Source organism: Momordica charantia (assembly GCF_013281855.1).
Source record: "Momordica charantia cultivar OHB3-1 chromosome 8 unlocalized genomic scaffold, Mcharantia_2.0 BLBB01000008.1, whole genome shotgun sequence".
NCBI lineage: Eukaryota > Viridiplantae > Streptophyta > Magnoliopsida > Cucurbitales > Cucurbitaceae > Momordica > Momordica charantia.
Genome location: NW_028275166.1, coordinates 34,424,918 through 34,451,205, shown reverse-complemented (window position 1 = coordinate 34,451,205; position 26,288 = coordinate 34,424,918). Strand labels below are relative to the sequence as shown.

Here is a 26,288-nt window from a genome sequence, read left to right as displayed (position 1 = left end):
TATAATATGGTATATTATTTAATAAAGTATATACTATTTTTAAACGCTGTTATAATGCCAAGCTGAATATTCTATATAATTGATATCTTATCTATTGAGCTAATTTAAATTGATAGCTACAAAATTATTATAAACACGTGTTATATTTACTTATAATTTATTATTGTGACTATAATTAACTCACAATGTCAACAAAGTTATTATCATATATAGATTAATTTAGTAATTTTTAAGACTACGATTAATTAATATTTAAGATTGTTGACTGATAAATTACTGACTACTGATCTGATCGTGGTTAACTAATATTTAATATTGTCTTATTTTTTTTTTGCTTTCAAGTTAACAATTATGTAATCGAGGTTTTAAAGAAAAAAATGCTATTATCACTTCCGTTAAAGTTAATTAATTAATAAGAAGTATTTAAAAATCAACGAATAGTTAGTTTCTTAAAAAATATTATATTTCCATACTCTATATATATTTACAAATTTTTTTACAAGCTAGCTACGCATTTAAAAATTTCAATATAATTTCCTTATTAAAAAAATACGTAGGAAAACGTCTCCCATCTTTTCACCCGCCAGTTTCTAAGAAGTCTTTCGCGCTTGTTTCGGCCAGGTGGACCCACCCAAAAGGCTAAAAGTGTAATTTATGCTATATTTTAATATTAATATTAAATTGAGAAACATTCACCAAATTGCAAATTAGGGCACTCGGAAGGGCGCAAACGTTTTGGCGCCAATTTGAACCTTTTATACTGCTCTTCGCTCCCTCCAGTTCTTAGCGAAGCTTCCAATTCATCGCGAAAAATGCAGCGCCAGAAATCTTTGTTATCCTTCTTCCAAAAATCTCCGTCCGATAAACGGATCTCCGATGGCGGTGCCTCCTCCATCGGCCAGCGGCTCACTCGATTTCCGGCGAAACAAGGCGTTTCTGGTTTGGAGCAGCCGGCTATCAAAACCACCGCGGATCCCTCACTGGAGATCAGAGGAACCGACACTCCGCCGGAGAAGGTTCCCCGCCAGATTTTGCCGGTGATTGAGAAGAACAAAGGTTCTTCTCTCTTTTCGAGCATCATGCACAAATTTGTGAGAGTTGACGATAAACGTAAGGCGCATCAGAGGTAATGTTGAAACTAACTAAGCCAGTACGTTTTTCGATTTGTAGTTCGTGATAGACTGCATTTTGTGTTCTCCATTCGAACCGCGCAGAATTCTGTTTTTGTAATTCTTTGCACAGTTGTCTCCTGTTCGAGGGAGAATAAATGCGGAACTGACAATTTTAAACTCGTGGCTATGCTCGAGTTGCATTTAATATATGTGAATGAATTATGCAGGGATGAGGTTCAAAAAGATTCCTCTCATGACGAGGTTCGTAGAGATTCCTCTCAGTTATGTTCCATTTCTGGTAAGGTTAATGATTCAAAAGAATTTCAGAGGCAAGAGGTAGCTTCTGCACATCACGATAAACTCAACGCTGCAAATTTAAACGGAATTAGAGGACCTATCTTGGTAATTGTAAGCGATGATGAGATTCCTGGACCTGAAACTCCCGGTATGAAACCTTCTGTCTCCCGTTTGAAGAGATCTCAAGAGGATTTTCTAGAGGATGCGAGTGGTCGTTGTTTTCAGGAGACTACCAAAAGAGTTAAACTCCTTCAGGATTCAATAAACTCAAACAAGATTCACAACGAAGTTTCTGATGCAACTAGCAAATTTGAGTGGCTCAATCCCTCTCAAGTCAGAGATGCTAATGGTAGAAGGCCTGGCCACCCTCTATATGATAAGAAAACATTATACATTCCACCTGATGTGCTGAAGAAAATGTCAGCGTCACAAAAACAATACTGGAATGTGAAATGTCAATATATGGACGTTTTGCTTTTCTTCAAAGTGGTTAGTTTACATTCATCAACAGCATCATTGCATGAATTAGCTCCTGAATTCAAAATAATTGTTGAATAGCTCTTGTTGAATTCAAAATAATTTCAGCATCTTGTTCATATAGCTCCTGTCTTCAGACTTCAGCTTCTAAATAATTGTTGTTTCTTGTGACCTGTGCTACATTAGGTTATCTCCATAATCTGCAACCATATGAGTTTTTAATATCACGTTTACAAAGGTTACTTTGGAACTAAAATCAAAATGAGTTGTATTATCGTTGATTTTGGTTTTGAGTTAATGAAACGAGAATCAATTTAAATCAAATTTGGTTCCATCATCGAAGAGAGATTTAAAGAAAGAAACAAGGAAATAGTGAATATGAATTTTGGAAAGGAAATGTTAGTCTTTACATTTTCAAGGGGGGTATCATTTCCTCCAAATTCAGTAACTATTCTTCACTTTGGATTGAGATCCATCATTCCCGACCTATTCCTGTAAGCATATGCATTTATAGATTGATAAGGTATAAAGCATATTATTTGCTAGGCTTGATTCCTTTTCTTCTCAGTTTATACTCCCATGAGACTTTGCTTTTATTAGTGGATGCTTTCTATGTGTGAGTGGTACGGTACCTTTATTTCATAAAATAAAGATTCTGGAATCTCAATTCATTGCACACTACAGGGGAAGTTCTATGAGCTATATGAACAAGATGCTGAAATTGGTCACAAGGAGCTTGACTGGAAAATGACATTAAGCGGTGTTGGGAAATGTAGGCAGGTTAATCAAAATCGCCAATTTTGTTCTTTCCAGTCAATCCATATCTTCATCTTTTTTAAGTTATCCATAAATCCGTGACATGCCACTTCTATTTAGGTTGGTGTTCCTGAAAGTGGGATTGATGATGCTGTTCAAAAGCTTGTTGCTCGTGGGTAAGGATGTTGAGAACTCTGTACCTTTTGTTCGTATGACTTCCTATTTATGTTTTCTTTCAGATTGTATCCTCTATAAGATGTGCATGCTTTGGTTCTCACTTGATGCATATCTGAAGTAGAGAGATCAAACTGACCAAACAGAAAACGAGTAAACTAGGGACGTTATAGATGAATAAAAATCTTCATGAAAATGTACTTCAACATCATGTTTGTGTGCTGTTAATTGGAGTATGTGAGGTGAGGTTAACACATTTTTACAACTTCTGTGTGAAGATATAAAGTTGGGCGAGTTGAGCAGTTGGAATCTTCGGATCAAACAAAAACCAGAGGTGCAAATTCTGTAAGTATGATACTTTACGTAATACACAAACATTGATTCTGCGTATTCGTTGGTTTCATAAGTTATGCTTGCCAATGATGGATCTTTTGTGTGTACGTCTGTATTTTTAGCATGTATATATGTAAAGATGGTTTTTAAATTTGAATGTTCAAAATTCTTGAAGGATGACTCCCATTTGTTTATTTTTCATCTGGATGTTATAATTCCTATTCTAGCCGACTTTCTTTGGTTATCCCTCAAGCCATTTAATTTCTGACTTGTTAACTTTGGGTTGTAGGTGATACCTAGGAAATTGATACAGGTTGTCACTCCGTCAACCAAGGTTGATGGTGACATTGGGCCTGATGCTGTTCATTTGCTTGCCATAAAAGAGGTAATAGAAATTGATTAAATTCTTGTATGCACTTGACATTTGGACTTACTGGTTAAAAGAACGACGATTGTGGTTCTAGATAATTTATCCTGTCCTATTCTCTCTTTCAGTTCTGAGTTCAGGCAGTATTTATTTGTCTGCATTTTTTTGGTAAATTTAAAGAATTTTACTCATTAAAAAGTTCCCATTTACTGTTGGATTATGCTGTTGAAAATAAAAATAAGACGATAAGGTTACATTGACAGAATGTTTCATTGGAAATTTTCTCTAGGTGAGCTGTGGGCTGGATAGTAATTCAATTGCATATGGGTTTGCTTTTGTTGATTGTGCTGCTTTAAAATTTTGGACGGGTGTTATCAAAGATGATGCTTCCTGTGCTGCTCTGGGCGCTCTCTTGATGCAAGTAAGCAATTCAAAATTTCCATTTTCGCATCTGTTATTTTCTTTTTCAAATTTGATAGTAATACGTGCATCTGTGGTTACTCTAGGTGTCTCCAAAGGAAATAATATATGAAGCTAGAGGTGAAAACCTTCCCCCTCCACTTAAGATTTTATGTTTTCATTGAATTGATCGACATATTTATTTTTGACAAACTTTACCTGCTCAACTTCCTCGATTTAAATTTTTGCAGGACTATCTAAAGAAACACAGAAAGTTCTCAAGAAGTTCTCGCCAACTGGTTAGTTGTTTTTGTGTTAAATAAGAAACTTCCTTTGATGAGTGAAAAGGTTGCCTTTTTATGTTATTGCTGTGGAAAATGTTGTCGCCTCAGTCTCCAAAATGATTCATGGTTACACAACTCTGAATCAATAATATATTTAAAATAATTGTGCAGGAGTTTCATAATGATAAAAAATTGACGCTTGATTTCTTAAGCATCTGTATTTTTTTGTTAACAATAAACACAGGGTTTTCTTGGAAGTGTTTTGAAAAATAGCTTACGGGTTTTTATTCACCATGTTTGAGCTATACTGGTTATTCTCGAAGTTCTTATTGTACTTGTCTCGCAGGTTCCACTGCTCTAGAATTTACATCAGGGTCTCCAGTTACAGACTTTTTAGAAGCTTCAGAGGTTAAACTTTTGATCCAGTCTAAAGGATATTTTAAAGGCTCCCTAAATTTGTGGAATCATACAGTCGAAGACACAGTCCATGATGATATTGCTCTATGTGCTCTTGGAGGCCTTATTAGTCATATGTCAAGGATGATGGTAAATATGGATAATCTGAGATACCGATTTTTGTCTTGTTAGATAACTGCTATGATTTATGAATAAATGTTTCATACAGTTAGATGATGTCTTGCGGAATGGAGAAATACTGCCATACCAAGTCTACAGAGGCTGCCTAAGAATGGACGGACAAACAATGGTCAATCTTGAAATTTTCAGAAACAATGATGATGGTGGTCCATCAGGTAGGTGTTTGTTTCAAATTCAAGGTCTGAAAGATGGGATCAACATCTTTTATTAATTTTAATACTTATGCTGCAGGTACACTGTACAAATATCTTGATAACTGTGTGACATCATCAGGAAAGCGGCTTTTGAGGTTATGGATCTGTCATCCTCTTAAAGATGTTCAAGAGATAAATATTAGGCTCAATGTAGTGGAAGAACTGATGGCAGAATCTGAAGTTATGTTACTTCTTGGTACTTATCTCCGCAAGCTTCCAGACTTGGAGAGGTTGCTTGGGCAGATTAAGGCCACTGTTCAGTCATCTGCTTCTCTTATATTACCATTGATTCGCAAAAAGTTACAGAAACGGCGGGTCAGTCTAATATGTTTATAATGAGCAAATCTAACGTCATTTGTACCCTTCTCATATGTTAAACGTGAAAGTATGGGATTCTTAGATTGAAATGTATGCGTTTGAATTTTTTTCTTGCTCTTGAAAGATTATAGTTTTGCCTTTCTAAGTTATTTGGAGGTGTTAGATCTGTGTTACTCGTGTGGTCATTCCCCATGGTTATCTGAAAATCCATTTTCCTTCGTTGAACTGATGGTGGGGATGTGAATTTTGTATTATTGCACATCTTCTCAAATTTTACTCTTTTGCATTTGTAATCACTCTTGTTTGAAGTCACACTAAAGAAGTTCTGACACTTCAGTTTGTGTATTTAGGTTAGTTCTTAAATGAGGTTGTCTTGAATAGCCTTTATCTATAGTTGTTCTTTCTCGTTTTTTATTTAATTATGAACTTAATGGTTTAGCTGGCAGTTTATTAGCAAGGTTTCTCCATGCATTAGTTTTACACCAAGCAGCAAGTTGCATGATGATTCATTCCTCTAAATTATGTTAATATATGAAGTGAATATTGGTAATATGGTGCAGGTGAAACTATTCGGATCTCTGGTGAAGGGCCTCAGGACTGCACTTGATTTATTGATTCAAGTCCAGAAGGAAGGTTACATCATTTCTCTATCAAAAGTAGTAAAACTTCCACTGGTCAGTGGCAGCGGTGGGCTCGATCAATTCCTCTCTCAATTTGAAGCAGCTGTAGATAGTGAATTTCCAAATTATCAGGTATGCCTTATTCTGTAGTTCTATAAATCCTTGATACTGCATCTCAGATCCTTGCTAAAAATGTTTATCCTCACTCTTGTTTTTAATCTCTTCACAGAATCACGATGTAACGGATTCCGATGCTGAAAGACTCTCTATTCTGATCGAGTTATTTGTAGAAAAAGCCACGGAATGGTCTGAAGTTATTCATGCCCTGAATTGCATTGATGTGCTGAGATCTTTTGCAGTTATTGCTCATTCGTCTGGAGGATCTATGTCTAGACCTGTTATTTTGCCTCAATCAAATAATACAACGTTGATCACTGAAAAGCAAGGGCCAGTTCTTAAAATTAATGGGCTGTGGCATCCGTATGCCCTTGTGGAGAACGGAGAAACACCTGTCCCAAATGATATAATCCTTGGCCCTGATCAAGATGGCTACCATCCCCGTACTCTACTGCTAACTGGACCAAACATGGGTGGGAAATCAACACTTCTTCGTTCCACTTGTCTGGCTGTTATACTTGCACAGGTTTGTTGCATGTTTTACTATAATCGTGGCCTCGAGTCGCGATTATAATTGTTGCTAATTTTGCTAAAAGGGAGGATTGATTCAGATGATAGATTATTAGATTTCACCATTTTATTCTAATGATAAACTGGTTTAATTTGCAGTTGGGTTGCTACGTGCCCTGCGAGACATGCACACTCTCGGTCGTGGATATAATCTTTACGCGACTCGGTGCTACTGATCGAATCATGACAGGAGAAAGTAAGTGTTTTTTATTTATTCAGATGAGAAACAAGCTTGTTTAAAGATCCAAAGTGTAGAAATAAGAGAAGATAATACTAAATTGAATAATACTTAGGTGTTGATCGGTCTGCACTCATCTCTTCCAACCACTACTAAAATTTTAACAATTTCAAACAAATAGGAGAGAATAATGCATAGAATAAGATATTTTATTTTTTTAAAAATAAAAAGTTGTCAAATTTTTAATAGCAGTCGGAAGATTGGTAACACCTAGATTCTAGGGGTTTAGAAGGAGCACGATTTAAAAACTTGGTTGGGTGCACACTAAGAGGAGGCCAACCACCTATTCCATCCCACACCTTTGGCCAAAATTGATGCTGAACTTGTATAATACAGGTTTAAGGAAATAAAAACCAATACTGATACTTTTTATATATAAAGAAAAAGCAAATTGACTTGAAACTGTCGAATATTTTAGTTTCGACTCGGAACCTTAAGGCATGGACATTAATGTTGGTATTGTCATATTTGTTGTGAAACAATAATCATCCATAATACTCCTCCGTAGGTACATTCCTTGTTGAATGCTCGGAAACAGCTTCAGTTCTGCAACATGCTACTCAACATGCTCTTGTTATTCTTGACGAACTTGGCCGAGGAACCAGCACATTTGATGGCTATGCCATTGCATATGCTGTAACATTTCTTTCCTTCATCTAATCGATTTCACTGCCAACTCTTGTCCAGCATATGAATGTTTAGTGTTGTATCTTTTGAATCCTTTCTTCAGGTGTTCCGCCATCTGATCGAAAAGGTGAACTGTCGGCTTCTGTTCGCTACTCACTACCATCCTCTTACAAAGGAGTTTGCCTCTCATCCTCATGTCGTGCTTCAACACATGGCCTGCACATTCAAGGACCAGGAGTTGGTTTTTCTATACCGCCTTAACTCCGGGCCGTGCCCCGAGAGTTATGGGTTGCAAGTAGCAGCCATGGCTGGAATCCCGGGGCGAGTTGTCGAAGCTGCTTCAAGAGCTAGCCAAGTACTGAAGAAAACCATCAAAGAGAACTTCAGATCGAGTGAGCAACGATCGGAGTTTTCGACTCTCCATGAAGAGTGGTTGAAAACTCTAATCACAGTCTCAGAGTTTCGAGGTAATGATCTTGACGATACTGATGCTTTTGATACATTATTTTGTTTATGGTATGAGCTTAAGAAATCATATCACAGCTAGGTTGGTGAAGCATGACTTAGGACATTTCTTCTATGAAGTTTTCATCTAATGCCATAGTTTTAGGTTAGAATTTTTTGTATTTAAAAGATGAATGCATTTAGGGTTAATATTTTGTACAGAAAAAAAAAAAAAAAAAAAAACTGGCTGGGCAATCTTCCTTAGTGTATTGATTATGTTTCTGAATGAATTAATCTCACATTTTTATTACTTTCGTTATATATTTTAGTTTTTAAAACTAGATTAACTTTTTCAAAATCTTGCTTTTAATAACTCTTCCAATCTTTTTAACAAATATTTTTCTCCAAAATCTATCGTCGTTATATTTTCCTTTCATTATCTCTCTAACTTATTATCTTCCTCTCTTTGCATCTCTCTTATCTCTAAAAACTCTCCTTTTAACTTTTTCATCTCTCTAACATGTATATCTTTTCAAAACTTTCAGTCTCTATTCTCTCTAAAATTTCTTTCCATCTCTCAGGCATTTCTCATTTAACATTTTAGAATGAGAGAAAAAGTAAAATGTTATTAAACATATTTTAATTTCTAAAAATTAGAAGAAAAAAACCAAGAACAAAAGATGTTATTAAGGAGGTTTTTTGTTCTTTTTGAAAAATGTCTGATAAGTTCATTTTGCTTTCAATTTTTTAAATTGGAAAACAAAATTGAAACTAAGTAAATTTTCAAACGAGAAAACAAGAATGTTATGTATTTTTAAAATCTCACTTTTTTAGGCACTATTTTTATCTCTGTAACATTATTTTTTAACATATTTGTCCCAAAGTTACCTTTCCCTTTTTTGAATTTGTCTCTCCCTAACTTTTTCTCTAAATTTCTTTCTGACTTATTTCTCTACGACTTATCTTCGGCTCACCTAAGTTATTTTTCTCTAATTAATCTCTCTGAAAATTTTTTTGGAACTCTTCTGCTCTCTAATATTTTGTACATTATACATATAAGATCAAATTTAATAATTATAGTAAAATTAATAAAAACATTTTTTTTTCTATTTTCTAAAAATAGAAAACTAATCATAATTATTACAATGTTTGGTTTTTTATTTCTAAAAATGAATAATAAAACAAATCCGATCGAAGTTCAAGAATGAAATAAATAGTCTTCTTTGTAATTTAATTGAGTTAATATGTACTTGAGACAAATTAAATTTGAAAATGATCATAAAAATTCTATTATTTTTTTATGGTAGTTATTTCGATGCTTATTGTCAGTTTCATGGCATTTTCCCCTCCCGACTCCACTTGAAAATATTAATAGAATTTTTTAAGGAAAATTTGACGTCATTGCGAAAAATGAACATGACGTCAAGTCTCTAAGTTAACAAATAAATTTTTGCAACAACGGCACTATCAGCAGCCAAGTGGTTAATGTTCCCCATCTAAATGCGTTTAACTACTAGTTCTTAAAAAACAGTTAAAGATTTGATTTCATTTTTAGTCTTCAAGCTTATGATATCTTCTGGAGTCCAAATCTCATGACAAGTTTAGACACCGAAAGATTTGGTATTAACAAATTAAGCCAAGTGTCTAAGCTTGCCATAAGATTTTGGATTTGGAAGACATCGAAAGTTTTTTATATTAAGTTCACTCAAGGTTCAAATTTGAAATTTCTAAGTCGGTATCATCGAGAGGAAAATTAAAATTTAATAAAGAAAACTTACACATACATTTTTTGAGTTTACTAAGATTTCAAAAATATTAATAATAAGTACAAGTAAAATATATAGAAAATTACCAAGTACAATTTCAATATATATTTTTTTTAAAAATGAAAACCTAAACGAATACAAAGTATGATTTTACAAAGAAAAAAATGATCGAGTACTTTAGTTCATAGTCTTTATGTTAAGAATATTGTAATATTTTAAGTACTAAGGTTTCAAAAAAAGAAGTATAAGTTTAAGCATATTGGAAAAGAATGCCGTATTTCTTATTAAAAAAGGTTTATTCATGAAAATGTAAAAGGATCCTGATTATTTGTTTTAAAAAAGAAAAGAAAAGAGCAAGAAAAAGGTAGAAACAAATAAAATTGATAGGATAGGAAGAAGAGAAGTGAACGAACCTTCAAAGAGAGCGGCGCCTGCAGAGGCTTGCTATCTGCCAACAAAACCATACTATAACCAAACAAATTAAACTGTCTCTGAAATTTTTATTGAAACAATCTAGCGTTGAAGTATTTTTGATCATTTCTTAGAAGTCTCCCTTCTCACATTTGTTATATTTTTTAGGTAAAATTTGAAAATAATACAATGCACCTTAAAAATTTAGATCTCAAAATGAAGCAATACACTGTTAAATTTTTTTTTTTTTTTAAAATTAGAATCAAAATGGAAAGAATGAGTTTAAGAAACTATATTTGTTTTGTTTTCAAAAGTAGTCTTACGGATTGTGATCTCATATGAGTTGCAAGATAGAAATTGAAATACGGTCTTAAAAGTAAAATTATATTTCTCATAAAGAAAAAAGAGTTATTCATGAAAACATACTACAAAAATATTCAAACATGTTTCAGACAATCTGTTTTTATAAAGAATAAAATATTTTAAAATCAGAATCCAATCGCAAGATTTATCAAGAAGAATCCCATTCATTTGTTAACAAAAAGAAAAAAAATCTAAACAGCTAAAATTGATAGGAAGAAGAGGAGAAGAGAAGGAACCTGGATAATTACGAGGCGAAAGCTTGTCCTTGACTGATTCAACCGTCAAGAGAGAGTGGCGCGCGCAAAGCCTCACTGTCGGGCAACCATTACCAAGCATATACCGTAATAACTGAACAAATCTGGAGATTTTGATGGTGGAGTCATTCCAATCCTCAATTTCAGCCATTAAATTAGCTAAAACCAAATGCAAATTCCGAAACCATCATTTTCTTGCAATATCATCGTCGTTCGCGCTCGCAGTTCCTCTGTTTCGAAACTGTAATTTTCTTTCTTATGACGAAGCGATCAGACGAGGAAGATGACAGGGATTCCTCCAAATCCAAGCGGAGGGAGCTAGGGCTATCCTGTATGTTGAACACCGAAGTCGGCGCCATCCTCGCCGTCATCCGCCGTCCACCGTCGGAGTTGAATTCGCCATACATTTCTCCAATCGACGACACTTTCGATTCCTCGATCCAACAATCCTTGAAATCCCTCCGAGCTCTCATATTCCATCCGCAGCAGAAATGGCGAACCATCGATCCTTCGATCTACATCTCTCCGATCCTCGACGTGGTACAGAGCGACGACATTCCGGCGGCAGCCACCGGCGTGGCTCTCTCGGCCTTACTAAAGATAATCAAGGTCGAGATCTTCAACGAGAAGACTCCCGGAGCGAAAGACGCAATCAATCTAATAGTGCTGGGAATCACAAATTGCAAATTGGAAAAAACTGACCTCATAACCGAAGACGCCGTGATGATGAAGATCCTGCAGGTTCTGGCCGGACTGATGAACCACCGCGCGTCGTACCTGCTGAACGATCAATCGGTTTGCACAATCGTGAACACCTGCTTCAATGTAGTTCAACAATCGGCGAACAGAGGCGATCTGCTGCAACGAACGGCGAGGTACACGATGCACGAGCTGATCCAGATAATCTTCTCCCGATTGCCGGAAATCGAGGTGAGGGATGGAGAGGATTCAGAATCGGATACAGAGGACGCGGATTTAGGAGGGAGTTTGGATTCGGGATACGGAATTAGGTGCGTAATCGACGTTTTTCACTTCCTGTGCTCGCTGATGAACGTGGTGGAGATGGGGGAGATGATGGATGGATTGGCGTCGCGGACGGCGGACGAAGACGTGCAGCTGTTCGCTCTGGTTCTGATAAACTCGGCGGTGGAGCTGAGCGGAGACGCGATCGGGAAGCATCCGAGGTTGTTGAGAATGGTTCAGGATGATCTGTTTCACCATCTCATTCACTACGGCGCCCGTTGCAATCCCCTGGTTCTCTCCATGATCTGCAGTACAGTTTTGAATATCTATCACTTCCTTCGCAGGTATTAAACTTTGGTTAAATCCATGTATATACAATCCATTAAATTTTTAGGTTGGGTGGTGTTGTTCATCGTTACATAAATTTATTTAATAATTTGCTTTTAAAAACATACCTTATAATCTTCCACAAGCTTTTAAAAAGATAACATATAGACTCTAGGAAATATAAAGCTTTATTTTCATCAAGAGAATAAGATACAAATCCTTCTTCCCCAAGGAATACCCTTATAGTTTTCTAGGCTTTTTTTGATACAGCATGTTAGGGAGAAGATTCGAACTCACAACCTTTTAGAAGTATATGCCACAACCTTTATTTTCTAGACTTTGGAGGAATTGGTCTTCTAAATCTACATATACACTATACTATGCACTGGAAATGACATGTCTGAATTACTATGTCGGGGTTGAAGTTTCAAATTTTCACTCATTTTCTTATTTTTCTCTCTTCTAAAAAATTTAATAGACTACTAATAAATACGTAAGTATTTTTCTTCCACTCCAACTATACTTAGATGTTTACTAGTTAACAGTAATTATTGTGCTAATCACTCACAAAAATTTGACAGTCTTTTAGTCTTTTGAAAAATAGAAAAAGTGTTTTTTTTCTACTCTCTTACTTGTTAAAAATTTAACAATGGCCAGCCAAACATGTTGATCCGTAAGTAACTATCTTCGTGCAAACTACCTATAAACATTTAATCTTTTTAATCTTTCGAAAAAAAATTCTTTTTTACATTCTCTCCTATCTATCAAAATTCAATAGCCACCAATAAAAATGGTTGTTCATCGGTGACCAAACAACTAAAATATTTGCTAAAGCGAGCCTAGCTTAGAAATTGTGAGTTCGATCTCCCACCCCACTCCACCTTACGTGTTGTAATTTTAAAGGGAAAAAAACCACTAAAATATTTAAAGAGTGAAAATAATGTTTTCCTTTTTGGTGATTTGGTGGCTGTGGGCAGGTTTGTCCGACTTCAACTAGAAGCCTTCTTCGTGTACGTTGCATTGCGATCAGCATCTTATGGAAACTCAACCCAAATCCAAGAAGTAGCATTGGAAGGAATCATCAACTTCTGTAGGCAATCCTCCTTCATTCTCGAAACCTACGTAAACTACGACTGCGATCCCCTCCGCTGGAATCTGTTCGAGGACATCGGAAAATTGCTCTGTAAGCTCTCATTTCCGGCCGGCAGCCCCCTGAGCAGCTTACAAATCCAAGCCTTCGAGGGCCTTGTAATCATGATCCACAACATCGCAGAAAAGCTTGACAAACTAGAAGGAGGGCCTTCTCGTGGCAGCAGTTTAAGGGTATACCCAGCCCATGTCAGCGAGTACAGGCCCTTCTGGGAAGAGAGGTCCAAAGAAGACTTGGAATTGGAGGGCTGGCTTAACTACGTGAGAGTAAGAAAGGCACAGAAGAAGAAGATTTTGATTGCTGGTCACCATTTCAATCGAGATGAGAAGAAAGGATTGGCATATTTGAAGCTGTCCCTGCTGGTGCCTGATCCTCCGGATCCCAAGGCTTATGCTTTCTTTTTTAGGTACACTTATGGACTGGACAAACAGTTCGTTGGGGAATATCTTGGTGATCCTGATCCGTTTCACGTGAGAGTGTTGGCAGAGTTTACAGGGACATTTGAATTTACAGGCATGATTCTAGACACTGCTCTTCGGACTTACCTTGAGACGTTTCGTCTGCCGGGAGAGGCGCAGAAGATTCATCGCATACTGGAGGCCTTCTCGGAGAGGTTTTATGATCTACAATCTTCAAATACGTTTGTGAATAAAGATGCAGTGTTTGTTCTTTGCTATTCTTTGATAATGCTGAATACTGATCAGCATAATCCACAAGTGAAGAGAAAGATGACAGAGGACGAGTTCATCAGGAACAACAGAGAGATTAACGGAGGGAAGGATCTTCCTAGAGATTATTTATCTGAGCTCTTTCAATCGATTGCGAATAATGCGATTATTCTCGCACCGCAGTCAGGTCTGCAGCTTGATATGAACCCTAGCAAATGGATTGAATTGACGAATAGATCCAAGATTATACAGCCTTTTGTGTTGTGTGATTTTGATATTCGCCTGGGTAGAGATATGTTTGCCTGTATTGCTGGTCCCTCAGTTGCATCTCTTGCTGCTTTCTTTGAGCATGCTGATGAAGATGAGATGCTGAATGAATGTATTGAAGGATTGTTCTCCATTGCTAAGATAACACAGTGTGGATTGGAGGACACGCTAGATGAACTACTGGCATTGTTTTCGAAATTTACTACTCTATTGAACCCTTATGCATCTGCAGAAGAAACACTTTTTGCTTTTAGTCATGATCTGAAGCCAAAACTGGCCACTCTAGCGGTTTTCACCATTGCGAACAACTTCGGAGACTCGATTCGCGGGGGTTGGAGGAACATTGTGGATTGCCTACTTAAACTCAAAAGACTTAAACTGCTTCCCCAGTCTGTTATTGAATTTGAACTCGCTTCGACCGCACCACATGATCTTGCAAAGTCGGAATCAGGTGTAATTTTTCCTTCTCAAGATCCTAAATTTTGCACCCAGCAATCCTCTGGTATGGCTAGTCGATTTTCACAATTTCTGTCTCTTGATAGTATGGAAGATTCTTTATCTCTCAACTTGAATGAATTTGAACAAAATTTGAAGTTCATCAAGCAATGTCGCATTGGGAACATCTTTAGCAACAGCTCAAACTTACTTGATGATGCTCTACTCAATCTTGGGCGATCCTTAATATTTGCTGCTGCTGGAAAAGGACAAAAGTTTAGCACACCGATTGAAGAAGAAGAAACTGTTGGATTCTGTTGGGATCTAATCATAACAATGAGCTTGGCTAACGTACACCGGTTTCAGGTTTTTTGGCCTAGCTTCCACGAGTATCTACAAGCAGTTATTCAATTTCCGCTTTTCTCTACCATCCCATTTGCAGAAAAGGCTGTTTTAGGACTTTTCAAGGTATGTCTTAAGCTCCTTTCCACTTATCAGCCTGAGAAGTATCCCGAGGAACTCATCTTCAAGTCCATAAATTTGATGTGGATGCTTGATAAAGAAATTCTCGATACTTGCTTTGAGGCCATAACACAATCGGTAAGCAAGATTCTTATTGAGTACCCAGCAAATCTCCAATCTACGATTGGTTGGAAGTCTCTTCTTCATTTGTTATCAGCCACTGGCCGGCATCCTGAAACCTACGACCAAGGAGTCGAGACTTTGATCATGTTGATGTCGGATGGGACACATATTACACGCACAAACTATACCTTTTGCATAGATTGTGCCTTTAGTTATGTTGCACTCAAGAATAGCCCTTTAGAGAAGAATTTGAAAATTTTAGATTTGTTGTCAGATTCTGTAAATTTCTTAATCCAATGGTACAGGAATTACTGTGCAGAATCAGGGAATAGTTTTAGTGTATCAAGCAATGCTAGTAGCTCCTCACTAGAGGACAAAGGTTTAGGATCTTCTAATTTTGCCTTGACTTTGTTTGTCAAACTTGGCGAAGCACTTCGAAAGACAAGCTTAGCTAGAAGAGAAGAGATAAGAAACCATGCCATCGTATCTCTTAAGAAAAGCTTTTTTCTGGCAGAAGAACTGGATTTCAGCCCGACCAACTGCATTAATTGTTTTAACCTCGTAATTTTTGCAATGGTCGATGATTTGCATGAAAAAATGTTGGAGTACTCAAGAAGAGATAATGCAGAAAGAGAGGCGAGAAGCATGGAGGGGACTCTAAAGATTTCAATGGACCTCTTGACAGATGTTTACTTGCTATTCCTGAAACCGATATCAGAAAGTGCCGGGTTTCGAACATTTTGGCTTGGGGTATTGAGAAGAATGGACACTTGTATGAAGGCCGATCTTGGAGCTTATGGTGAATCAAGCTTGAAAGATTTAGTCCCGGATTTATTAAGAAAATTAATCACAAATATGAGAGAAAAAGAGATATTGGTGCAGAAAGAAGGTGATGATCTATGGGAAACAACTTACATCCAAATCCAATGGATTGCTCCTTCCATTAAAGAGGAGCTTTTCCCGGAAGAAAGCTTTTGAACAGGAGAAAGGTTACTAGTAAAAAAAAATATAGTAGATTAACATTAACCACTGATAATTTACCTTTTTGTTTTTCCTCTTAGAAGGTAATCGGTGGAAATTTTTCTACCTTCTATAGAATGAAAAACGCAACAAATTCAATTATGTCAACTGTTTTCCTGTTATGAGCCTATCTTAAGATATATATAACAAGGGAGAAAAGGATTTCCGTTGGAGTTCCTTTAACAAATTTGTAGGAGTGAACGTTATATGTCGTCTCTGTAAATGAATATTTCATAAGCAACTTACTATAAGACAAAAAAGACTGACATTGTTCTTCAAGTATAGCTTCCTCCATCATGATGATCGAAGATAAAAGCTCAAACTTACAAAGTAATTCTAATATGCGGGCCGTAAGTAAAATATTTATCAAACATCTTTCTTGCTGAAAAGAAGGATTTATAGCTTCATTAAGAAGTGTGAGAATTTTATTTATTGATTCAATTAAATTTATTAATTTATCTATTTCCACGACTTTTTTCATAAACTTCAATTGTTCCATCGATAGATTGAGAGCTAGACATTTCCTTCCCATCCGATTTCTTACTGGTATTCGTACTTCTTTTTGGAGTTAGATCATGCGATAGGTCCTTCTTTTCATATTTATTGCAGAATCAGAATCAAGATTCAACCAGATCAACTTCTAAGAGAAATGTAATACTAAAATAAGCTTCCAGAAAGGTAGAAAATGAAGGCGAGAAAGATTATAATGATCAAAAGAGTAAGGTTTCAATGGCTACCTCACAACGTCTTCAAATTCGTCCATAAATGCACGCAATAGACCCGAAATACTAGCTCCGGATCATCATGTCCTCTTCTGTTCTTCCGAAAAATCCCTAAATATTGCTGTTAACGAAAATTTCAGATTGAAATGGAGTTGAGGAAACCCTAATTTCTTGGCTATGGCGCGAATCAGAGGATCGTCGATATCTTGAAGAGACAGAGCCGATCGCAAACCCGACTGTAATAAAAGGCGGGGAAATTCAAATTATCATGGGTGACTATTTATAGCATCTCATTTTCAAAAATAGGCTAAATTACCCAATTTAATTACAGCTTAATTTCGATTTTATTTTTATAGTTCTAGAAATTTTAAAACAACCCAATAATTGAACTTAAAAAGAAAAAAAAACTTTAATTTGGTCCTATAATTTAAAAATTTTTAATTTGACCTATACAATTTAATTAAAATTTACTGATACATTTTCTATTTATAAGGTAATGAGTATGACTAACAAATTCACCAACTACATTACTTCTTATAATTAAGTTAAATCTAAAAAATGTCAGGTATATCTTATATCTTTTAATTTAATTACTTTTTTTGTGTACTCTCCCTGAGTAGTTATATTTTTAAATATCTAAACTACAAGAGGATCAATCACTTTTAATTTTTTTTTTAGATAATCATCCTGAAGTATTTATTAAAAAATGGATTTGTAACTTTTTTTTTTAATTTTTTATTCATTACCAATCATGGTGGATTTTTTTAAAAAAATACTTCTATTATCTAAAACCACTTAAAAAACTATACTCAACCTACTCTAACTTAATTCTTTCAAAGGTAATGGTAGAAAAAAAAGTTTTATTTAAAAGAATTTTTAACACACTAAAAAAGTGGTGAATTTTTAAGTTGGTAAAAAAAGGTTGTGGGACATTTTGTGGAGAGATCAAATTCTAACTTTACAAAATAATAAGAGCTAAATTAAAACTAAATCTAAATTACAAGCAACAAATTGAAACTTTTAAAATTACAATTTAATCCTTACCCAAAATCGGTTATTTAATTATAAAAATACCTTTTGTTTTATTTAAATATAAAATCAAATCAAATATGTTCATATAATAAACAAAATGAACTTTTTGATATTTTGGCAAATAACAGAAACATTAAATAAAAGTGAAAAAGGAAAATGATGGCTTGGGTTCTAAGCCCAATAGTTAAGAGGCTTAAAACCCAACTTTCAACTTTGGGGCATGCCAATTGGGCCCGTCGGATTAAGAGATATTTTTAAATCAAACTAAAAAATAAATACTACGACTTCTATGTTTCTTTGTTTTGTCATCCATTTTTAAAAATCCTTTCAAAATCGAATTCAATTTTGAAAACCAAAGAAAATGTAGTTTATAAATATTTGTTTTTTATTTTTAAAATTTGCCTAAAATTCCAATGTGTTCTAAAAGAATGTAAAAACCATTATTAAAGAAATTATAAGAAAACAGGTACAGTTTTAAAAAATTAAAAATGAAAAACAAAATTGTTATCCTAACGGACCTTAATTTGAAAAAAAAAAAAAAAAAAAAAAAAAAAGCCTAAAAGTCTGAATGTGTTTTAAAGAAAAGTGCAAACATACTTTAAAAAATTGTGAGAAAATAAGTTTAATTTTTATAAACAGAAAATTAAAAGTAAAATATTTATTATGAGAACAAAGTTTGTGATATATATATTCAATGAAATCAAATGTTGTTTCTTGTTCATTATTTTCATTCTCACTTAAGATTTTGATAATTGTGAATCAAAATATTATTGTCTACGAGGCTCACCTATTTTATAAAATAATAAGACGACCTGAAATTTTTGTAATGAAATAGTCCAAAGCCTTGATCCAAAGACTTGTCTACATTATTACTTAAAAAAAAAAAAGACTTGTCTATATTTTTTGTTGTAATATGACAAAAATATTGAAAATGAATGTGTCTAAGTCCCAATATTTACAAGAGAAAAAAGGAAAAAAAAAAAAGAGTTTTTCACATAATAGGATCTAGTTTTACTTTTAAATATTTAGTACGATAAACATGGGATGGAAATTAAGCATCCGACCTCTAAAAATGAGCCAGATGTTTTAAGAGCTATGCTTGCATTTTTCTTTTAAATACTTAATTCTTGTTTCTATTTAAACAAATTGATTGGACTTGTTTACAAATTAAAGTAAAAGCTTGCTGAGATTTGTCCTAACAAATAGATATCTTGGTGAGATTTTCATAAGATTTTATTGATACAGTATTTAACATTATCTAGTGATTTGTCAATTTAAACAACTCAACTGGTTTAAGATACGTATTAAGGGTGTGAATTCGAATCTCCACTTCATCCTATGTATTGTTGTACTAAATCGAGTGATTTAACATGACTAATTTACTGATATTAATATTTACCTAATCCACCTACTACATATTTATCGGGTCATATTTCAATTTAGGAAAAAACTTATTTTTTAATTAATTGGTTTAAATACTATGTTAGTTCATCGTATATTTAGTTCATTTTAGTCACTGTAGTTTCAAAACATCTAGTTTGACCCCTGTACTCTTTAACTTGTATTCATTTTAGTCTATGTACTTTTAAAACATCTGTTTTGTTCATTATACTTTTAAAAAGTGACCATGTTAAGTTCCTTCATTTTTATTTTTATTCATTTTCCTCGATTATAGTCTTAATGTGATAAAATTTGTACATAAAATTTGTGATAAAATTTTGTAAATATGGACCAATTAATTAGTCACTTTTAATACGGAGACTAAAACGAACATTTCGAATGTACAAATACTGAAATAAACAAAATTTGAAATTACATTAACTAAAATGAAGGTTTTGAAATTACAGGACTAAAATGAATTAAAATAAAAAAATAGATGTACCAAAATAAATATTTAAATCCTAATTCATTTAAATTGAACGGTAAACTTTGGTTAAATTAATTTGTGTTTTCTTTAATGCAAAGGTATAAAATTTAATTTCTGTAAAATATATTAAGGCATCAATAAATTACATAAATTGCGTGATATTTCATTTTATAAATTTTGTATTCAGCTTGAGAAAATTACTTAATTTCTTTATATAATTTGTTTGGTGGTTAAAATAATTTTCGTAGGGCTGAGATGGACATGTCCGATTCATTGACAGCTGCCTCCAGCTGTCATGAAAGTTTTTCAGCTGAGCTAAGTAGTTTAGCTCCTTAACAGAATTCACATCTTTATTTGTTCTCTAGTGCACAACTTAGACCCATTCAATTTGAATTATTCACTTCACCCATTGTTTTTTCTTTTCTCAATTTGTATATATCTCAAATTCAACTTTATCTTTTTATATTATCAACGAAAACAATTCAAATTTCTATCCATTTAATAGTCAACAGTACAAATAAGAATACAACTGGCCAGTGAGATCGACAATGCTTTCATAATTTTAGAAATTTTATATTCTCAAGTATTCTAATATGATTTTTGAACTGTGAGTGAATGCCTATTTGGATCATTTTCATTATATTTATGTAGTTTGTTTATGAAAAGTCTTATGTGACGTGTCATAATACTCGTATTTTATGCCACATCAATTGAGTTTGGCATCGGATTTGAAAATAAGATAACCTAAATTTTTTATTAAATAAGATATAAAAATTTAATTACAATGATAAAATTGAAAATTTATGGTACAAAGACTAAAACACAAGCCATTTTAAAACATAAAGAATTAAAATAAAACAAGTGTGAAAATACATATACGTAAACAAGCATCTTTCCCAATACACCTTTGAAAAGGAATACTCATTTGTTTTTTTAATTCTTTAAAAATTTAATTTTATGAGTAGTAACCACCAAAAAAAAAAGTAAAAATTATATATAAATTATAAATTAGTCAAAGCATTTCACGAAGAAAATATTTTCGAACACATTTTCTTTATATTTTATGAGGGTCGACTTAATATTTCTTAATAAGAGTACATAGTTTATTTAAAAATTCAACTTAAAAATGGTGAATGAAGGAAGGAAAATAAAATCGAAAATAAGGTTTTGTTTGCGTTTCTTTTTGTTTGTTATGAGTTTGGGGTCAAACATTTGGATACCAAAATGCAGCTTTCACATTGAAGTGAAGCTAAATGAGAAAATTTTCAGACAATCTAAAGGATTTTTTCTAGCTGAAAATTTTCACGCGATATAAAAGAATTTTTTCAACTCAATCTAAAAGATGTAAAATAAAATAAGGACTTTGATATTTAAGAATGTGCAGAGTTGAGACTTACTATTATCGAGGAGTAGAAAATTGAAAATATCCTATGATTTGATTAAAAATCTTAAGGTCGACATTTGAAATGTAAAAATCCAACCTTATTTGAGATCTCTAAGTAAAAGAGATGACTATTGATGAGTTTGTGGAAAAATATTCAATAACTATTTTATTTTTAATTTATTTTTGTTTTTGGTTTTTTAACTTTGAATAACAATTGTGTGTTTGTTAGAATAATAATACAAAAAATTAAGAATTAAAGAGAAAGTATGTATAATTTTTAAAAACAGAAAATTAAAAAACAAAATCAATAGAGTTTAACTAAAAATAAAAACAATAAAATAATCTTCTTAACCAGTAAAAATTATAAAATGTTTCCACTAAATTTTTATTTTAAAATGGAAAATTATTTAAAAAATAGCTTTGAAAGTGAAATATCCTCTCCTTGCTATTGGACCGATTTGGCTGGTCCATTCAAATTATTGAATGGAAATTTTAGATGTAAAACTAAGGAGACATTTTCTTTAATGTACCAACAACTACTCCATTGCCCAAGTTATAACTTCTTTTTATTATTTATTTACTATATTTCCTTTTCTTTTTATCTAGTTGGCGGTTTAAAATACATTTTGTTATACACTAAATGAAAAATTATTCCAAAATTGAGATTATCTAAGATAGGATGGAATATTTCCTATGTCACCCATTGAAACTTTAACTTAATCATCATCTCATATTATACAAATAAATCAAAGTAGTTGAGATGTTAAAATCAACATTATATTACACAGTTGTACAAAATAAGCCGAGAAAAAAAAAAAAAGAAAAGTTTTGATCCCACGCTGCACGATTTATGAACAATTTACATGTATATAAAAGACAATTTTTTTCTATTTTTAATTTAATATAAAATTTTTTACTTTTCATTAACATTTTTCCTTTTTTTTCCCGATCGGGACATTATTCAACTAATTAAGTTATATATCATTTTATCAAAAGGTCAGAAGTTTGAATCACCATGTCTATATCGCTAAACTCGAAAAAGAAAAACGAAAATTTTAAAATTTTTTTGTTCGTTGAATCGTTGTTAATAAATTTCATTTTTAATCATGTTGAAGAATCATACTAACTAATAAATGTCATATCAAATTAAAAAAAATAAAAAAAATTGGTGAGTCAAATAATGAAGGGATGGCCAAGGATATAATTTACTTGTCAAACTCTAAAAAAATGGTGGCTTATTGTGAAGCTTGTTTATATATATACATTTTTTACAAGACAAAAGAACTCCATTATTACATCCCACTCACACCCAACAAAGATTTGGTTCCTATATTCTTCTCCCTTTTGGTGGCCTTTACACCTTCCTTCAAGCTGTCAAAACTCCAAAAAAAAAATTAAAAATTAAAAAAAAAATTAAAAAAAAAACTTGCCCAACTCTCCAATGATTCTTAGTCTACTTTTGTTTGGCCATATGACTTCCCTCCTACAGATAGAATTGAAAATAAAAAGTTCACCATTAGATTTAAAATTTGTAAATTCTCAAATCCATAATATTCTCATTTCTCAACCCTCCCTTTCATATATAAAATTTGAATTCTATTTTAATCCCAGATTTGTATGTTTTAATATCAATTTTCAATCATTTTGTTTCACTACATTTATTTTAGTATTTACCATTAATTGATGCATACAACTTAAAAACTCAACACCTAACTTACCATATGTGATTTTATATTTATTCGTATAGATATCTATTCATCAGACAAATGAGTTGTATCGAACAAATCAATTTTTTTAAATGAATTTAAGAAACAACATGGAACAAACATATACAAAAAGATTTTTAAAATGATTCAAAACTTAAAATATATTTTTTTTCCTTTGATATATATATAGACACACACACATACCTACATTCTCAACGCTCCCATCATATATAGACTTTAATATCAACATAAAACCCAAATAACACACGGGAACATACTCCTGCCAATAAATGATAACGAAAAGTTTAAAACATTGAGATTAACATTAATATTATGTTTTCAAAATATTATCAAAAAGTCTTTTAAATATAATTTAGAGCAATATTTTTAGCCAGCTCCCTCTCGTATGGTTGAAAATTCTTATATTCTTATCTTTAGAGGCATTTTGGCAAGCATGTTCCCAATGATTGTATAACTTTATAATAATCTCGCATTATCCATGCAAATGGAAGGGGAAGCCAACCGAGTTCCACAGACAGACAACTGACAGAAAAGATCGGGAAAGGAATAATAAATAAATTTTTAGAATGTTAAAATATTATTTTGTTTTTTTTAGTTTTCAAATATTTATTTTCTTTTGTACTTTCCACTTTTATTTATTTTAACTAATATGTTCTCAAAACGTTCATTTTGATATTTGTATTTTTGAAAAATGATTGTTTTGATCTTAGATGTGTTTATTTTTTATCTCATTTTTTTAGCACAATTTCAACATTACACTACACTCTACATATTTCTTGAGATGCAGTTATGACTTTATATTAAATGATTTAATTGCATGTAGAACTTGTGTTAAAATTTTGTAAACGGTGGAAAATGATCGTCTTTTCAAAAGTATAGAAACTAAAATTAACGTTTCGAAAGTACCTAGATTAAAATGAACAAAAGTTAAGTAGATAAACTAAAAATAAACAGTTTAAAATTAGATGGACCAAAATGAACCAAAACAAGAACTAAAATGGTATTTTACTTTTAATATAATCTGTGAAGTTTTTATTTATTTATTTATTTATTTATTTTGTCCTTTTGTTCTTTTGTATTTTTGAAGAGTTTCGTGTTGGAATGGCACTTTGTGGAGGCTGCTAAATACGCGTTTACAACGAATCTAACCCTTTCTGTCGTGCTGGTGTATTATGGTTTTGGTTCTAACTATTGGAGGGGTTATATGGTCATTTAACAATGTTGGAAACTTGGAAGGTTTTTATTTTGTTTTGTGGCCTCCATTCCATTTCTAAATTGTTTTTTTTGGTCGAAAATTAAGAAAAAAAATAAAAAAAAAAATTTGGCATGTTATAAACGTGGGGTCTGAATTTTTGGTCAGGCTCAAGAGATAGCAGTGAGACTTTTGTATGAGAAGAATGAAGGAAAATACTTCTCTACGTACCTAATCGGTAAGAAACCTTTTAATTGGAGATATATGTCAATTTTCACTAAGCTATGTTCGCTTTGGCTAATAAATTCTATTAATAATTGTGACAAGAAGATTTAATTGACCATGACAAGCACGTTTCTTTTTTTCAATATACATTTGTTTTTTATGATTGGGTATTAAGGGTCTATTTTGTACTAGTAACAAAAAAAAGGGAGTGTGAATGGGTAATTAATAAGGTAAATATAATGAAGGGTTGAACTAAATCTCTTTTTTTTTTTAACAAATAAATTAACTAATATCTTCATAATTAGAAACACAAATGTTATTATTTTTATTTAAATGAAAATACATGAAAATTAGTGCTCAAACAAATTGTCCTAAAATAATCCTTCTTGACGACCTAATCCACGCAGTTTCATAACTTGTTTAGGTACAAACCACTAAAATTAAACAAGATAGCTCTTGCTACCCACCGTACAATATCTAATTCTTTAATTAATTTTCTGGAATATTATTTTTCCCCCTAACTTGAATTGTTAACACGTTCTTCTTTGAACATACATGGCAAAGAAAGTTTGACAACCACATGTTTTGTCTATTCATTTAAATGAAATTAGATATAATACAATAGTGTTAAAAAAAAAGAAATATATATAATAAAATTTATCACATATTTACGATATGTTTTCAATAAATTGACCTAAATGTTATTATTAATGTTATTTTTAGTTCAAAAACATTAATGTTAATGGATGTAAATACAATGGCAAATATATTAAATTGAATATCATATGAAATTTTGTGATGTTGGAATAACAAAATTTTGTTTATTTTATCGAAATAGTATAATGATCTTAAATTAATTTAAGGATATAGTTAACGACGTTGCTACTTAGGTTTATATAAATTAAGCTTGTGAAGTTTAATGAGTTTATTTTTTTAAAAATAAAAATGAATTAGTTTATCCTTAGACGACTACAACATCGTCAATGATAAGGACTATATAACTTATTCATTTATACAAATTACAAACTCAAAACTAAATACATAGTCCATAAATAACATAGTTAGTTTATACCATACATTTATCGTCATAATTTAAATACAAGTCACACAAAATCCTACGTTTTCTCAACTAAAATTTCTTGATTTTTAATACCAGCCTTATTAAAACTATCAAGAAGCATCTCATGATAATTTAAAATATTTATTTATTATTATTATCATTACTTTAGGTTTATCACGATGATATAAAACAAAAAAAAATGATAACTATATGTATATATATTAAATATAACAAGAAGACACCACATGGCAGATAAGAAATAGTTGTTAAGAACTTGATCAGTATTGACTATGTCAAGTAAAAATAATACATTACGAGGAAAATGTAGTCCTACCAATTTTTTAAAATAAGTTTAGATAACTAATTGTTTTTTAATATCTAAATTTTAAAAACTTGAAAATTTCTTCAACTTCAATTTTAAATAACAAAAAGAATAAACTTATTTCATAGGAATTTTTTTATTTAATATAATTTTTTAAAAATTTACTTATTTATTAACAATTTCTTTTATAATTAATTTTCATTTTTAAATCATTGTTAAGTTTGGTTCATATTTGAAATTGTTAGTAAAGGTATTGAATAACCTTATTTCTCTTAAAACAAAAATTTTAAAATACATATATTTTTTTTTTATCAAATGAGCAGCTATTCTAAATCTATATTCATTAATCTTTTTTCTAGATCATTCTTAAATTACATTTGATTACCCTTTAGTTCCTATAATCTTATTTATTTATTTATTATTATTATTATTTTGCAAAGAGTAGGAATTTTGCGAAGGAAAAAGAATCATTTAGAATAATCTAAAATTACCGGTTTCTTTAGAGCCAAGTTTTTTAGATGAACTTTAACCAATTTTACAAATCGAAAATTAAAATTAGTACTAAATAAATGACTCTTTTCTTTATTAAGGAAAAAAAACTGATTACTGATTAGAGTTTGAAAT

The 26,288-nt window shown here is 32.2% G+C and overlaps 2 protein-coding genes and 1 long non-coding RNA gene across 5 annotated transcripts; 2 read left to right on the top strand and 1 right to left on the bottom strand.

Moving 5' to 3' along the window:
* The first annotated feature begins 699 nt into the window (after window positions 1–699).
* On the top strand, window positions 700–8,234 carry MSH7 (MUTS homolog 7). 2 transcript variants are annotated; one of them, XM_022301874.2, is made up of 17 exons: window positions 700–1,126; window positions 1,340–1,898; window positions 2,571–2,666; window positions 2,763–2,818; window positions 3,095–3,161; window positions 3,439–3,534; window positions 3,806–3,937; window positions 4,023–4,056; window positions 4,167–4,214; window positions 4,546–4,745; window positions 4,825–4,951; window positions 5,028–5,305; window positions 5,869–6,060; window positions 6,158–6,571; window positions 6,715–6,811; window positions 7,362–7,489; window positions 7,584–8,234. In XM_022301874.2, exons 1-17 carry the CDS (start codon window positions 813–815, stop codon window positions 8,025–8,027), a joined length of 3,282 nt encoding a protein of 1,093 aa, XP_022157566.1. In that variant the 5' UTR covers window positions 700–812; the 3' UTR covers window positions 8,028–8,234. The 2 variants fall into 2 exon arrangements, with proteins under 2 accessions (XP_022157566.1, XP_022157567.1); XM_022301875.2 differs by lacking the exon at window positions 2,571–2,666.
* Window positions 7,197–10,978, bottom strand: LOC111024230 (uncharacterized). Of its 2 annotated transcripts, XR_002603290.2 has the most exons (3): window positions 10,701–10,842; window positions 10,104–10,138; window positions 7,197–7,838 (listed from the first exon to the last, which is right to left on the bottom strand). It is a non-coding gene; the product is annotated as an uncharacterized LOC111024230 (long non-coding RNA). The 2 variants fall into 2 exon arrangements; XR_015792727.1 differs by having other exon boundaries at window positions 10,104–10,978.
* GNL2 (GNOM-like 2) lies at window positions 10,977–16,357 on the top strand. The gene is made up of 2 exons (XM_022301873.2): window positions 10,977–12,025; window positions 12,986–16,357. Exons 1-2 carry the CDS (start codon window positions 10,977–10,979, stop codon window positions 16,089–16,091), a joined length of 4,155 nt encoding a protein of 1,384 aa, XP_022157565.1. The 3' UTR covers window positions 16,092–16,357.
* The last annotated feature ends 9,931 nt before the right edge of the window (window positions 16,358–26,288 follow it).

What these genes read in the sequence shown, in the direction of transcription:
- GNL2 (XM_022301873.2), top strand. Translation starts at nt 10,977, where the DNA reads ATGACGAAGCGATCAGACGAGGAAGATGACAGGGATTCCTCCAAATCC. An exon ending in ATCTATCACTTCCTTCGCAG is followed by an intron (nt 12,026 to 12,985) that starts GTATTAAACTTT and finishes GGCTGTGGGCAG; the next exon opens with GTTTGTCCGACTTCAACTAG.
- MSH7 (XM_022301874.2), top strand. Translation starts at nt 813, where the DNA reads ATGCAGCGCCAGAAATCTTTGTTATCCTTCTTCCAAAAATCTCCGTCC. An exon ending in ATTTGCTTGCCATAAAAGAG is followed by an intron (nt 3,535 to 3,805) that starts GTAATAGAAATT and finishes AATTTTCTCTAG; the next exon opens with GTGAGCTGTGGGCTGGATAG. An exon ending in TGGGCGCTCTCTTGATGCAA is followed by an intron (nt 3,938 to 4,022) that starts GTAAGCAATTCA and finishes TGGTTACTCTAG; the next exon opens with GTGTCTCCAAAGGAAATAAT.